At 59.0% G+C, this 2,011-nt stretch overlaps 1 protein-coding gene across 1 annotated transcript; it reads right to left on the bottom strand.

Annotated features, from left to right (window-relative positions):
- Positions 1–378: 378 nt before the first annotated feature.
- On the bottom strand, positions 379–1,628 carry LOC100037577 (fasciclin-like arabinogalactan protein 12). Its single transcript, XM_044490708.1, has one exon. It carries the CDS (start codon positions 1,546–1,548, stop codon positions 679–681), a length of 870 nt encoding a protein of 289 aa, XP_044346643.1. The 5' UTR covers positions 1,549–1,628; the 3' UTR covers positions 379–678.
- Positions 1,629–2,011: the final 383 nt, after the last annotated feature.

Genomic DNA, 2,011 nt, shown 5'->3' with positions numbered 1-2,011 from the left:
GATTTGTTTATGATCATGTCTAGAGATGCCGTCGTACAGCGTCGCTTTTGGTTTGGAGTGGAGTGAAGTGGACACTGCATCGAGATGCATGCAAGAACAATATAGAATTGGTGGGTGGCGGTGTCCTTTCGGCCCAGCGACAACACGCACAGAGCAAATCACCGCTGGCAATGGCATCCAAGACCTAGTACTCCACCGTAGTGGTAGTGATGTTTTGAATCTGCCACCCTGCTTTCCGTATTCTATCACGGAATGTGGGAGGCAACATTATTGCTCTGTCTCCCCTGTTTTCGCAAGAACAGATCAGATCTTCAACAAGGCAGGCAGATCCACATCGCAGCTACGTACTACTCGAAATGTGTTGTGGAATGAATCCAATGAATGAATTCGAGAAGCACTAGTATATCACATAAATTACAGCATACAGACCAACAAGAAAACCAGAGAAGAAGAAGAAGAATTGAGTGTTCATCAATCAAGAAGAAAACAAGGAAAAAGGAAGAAGAAAGAATAAAGCCGATGGACATACACATCATCAGATCACAGTATCGGTACAGGGGATGCGTGCTGAGTGCTGAGCGCACCGCACCGCACCAACTCGATCACGCACAGTGCAAGAAAGATGGCACCACCACCACCTTGTGTCGTTCCTCTCGGATCGGATCGGATCGGATCAGATCAGAACATGGCGCCGAGGACGGCGGCACCGAGTACAGCGGCCCACCTGGCGACGCCGGAGAGGGACGCGGCGGCGGACTTCTCGGTGTCGTCGTCGGCGGTGGCGTCGTCGGCCTCGGGCGCCTCGGCGATCCCGGCGGACTTCTTCTTCTTCTTGGGCTTGGACTTGGTGGGGGCCGGGGCCGGGGCGGGCGCCGGGGTGGGCGGCTGCGGGCCGAACAGCTCGTAGGGGAGCGGCATCTTGTCCACGGAGTAGCAGGCCAGCGGGAAGTCCTTGCTGACGACGCTGCCGAGGAGCATGTTGTTGCCCTTGACGCCGGTGGAGACGTTGACGTTGTTGCCGGAGGGCTTGATCTTGTAGGTGTAGGGGCCGGAGTGGCCGGACGCCTGCGTGCTGACCTTGCCGTTGAGGGTGCCGAGCATGGAGAGGGAGTAGAACCGTGGCAGCACGCAGTAGAGCACCATCTGGATCTGCTCCTGGGACGAGAGCCCGTTGAGGGTGCCGGCCTTGAGCCCGTCGATGGCGGCGTCGGTGGGCGCGAAGATGGTCAGCCCGTTGTAGCTGTCCGTCAGCTGCGCGTTGATCTGGGTCTCCACGCGGGTCTCCTTGAGCAGCTGCACGAACTTGGAGTACTTGCCGGACTTCTCCAGCATGGCCGTCACGTCCGTCGGCGGCTTCCCGTCGGCGGCAGCCGCGCCGGGCGCGTCGGCTGCGGCCGGGGCGGGCTTCGCGGGCGCCTCGACGGCCGCGGGCGCGTCGGCGGCGGCGGGGGCCGGCTTCGCGGGCGCCTTCGCCTTCTGCGCCGACGTCATCGCCGACGCCGCCAGGAGCAGCGCGGCCACGAGCAGGATCCGCGACGCCGACGCCATTGCCGTGGTGGTGTGCCGGCGGGCAATGGGTTGGTGGGTGGGGTGAGGAGGGGCTGGTCTGAGAGGGAGCGCGATCTCGCAGTGCGTGTTTAATAGACTTATAGTGGCGGTGGGTGGCGACGAGACGGGACTGGTGAGAGTGCGAGGTGGGCTGGGAAGATGCGCGCGGTGGAAATTCCTTGCGAGCTAGCTAATCTGACAGCAACTTTCTCTCGTATTTACGCTCCGTGGCCGTGGGTGATGTGATTCACGAACTACCTTGAGTGCCTGAACCCGAAACGAATGCGAATAAACATTTTTTTTGAGCAATCCACGTAATTTTTCACTGGATTCTCAATGCACACGCCCTAGCTAGGTTACTTGGCTCTGCGTTGCTTGTGTATCGGTAAAGCTATCTGGCGAGGGTTCGCTGGGGTTGAGATCCCAGCAAACGCCCCCAAAAGCGCACGATCTAAATCCAATG

The sequence above is a fragment of the Triticum aestivum genome, chromosome 1A, assembly GCF_018294505.1.
Source record: "Triticum aestivum cultivar Chinese Spring chromosome 1A, IWGSC CS RefSeq v2.1, whole genome shotgun sequence".
Classification (NCBI taxonomy): Eukaryota; Viridiplantae; Streptophyta; class Magnoliopsida; order Poales; family Poaceae; genus Triticum; species Triticum aestivum.
Note: the sequence above shows the minus strand (reverse complement) of the source record. Positions and strands in the feature narration are given on the sequence as shown.

Coding starts and splice junctions, on each gene's coding strand:
- LOC100037577 (XM_044490708.1), bottom strand. CDS start 1,548: ATGGCGTCGGCGTCGCGGATCCTGCTCGTGGCCGCGCTGCTCCTGGCG.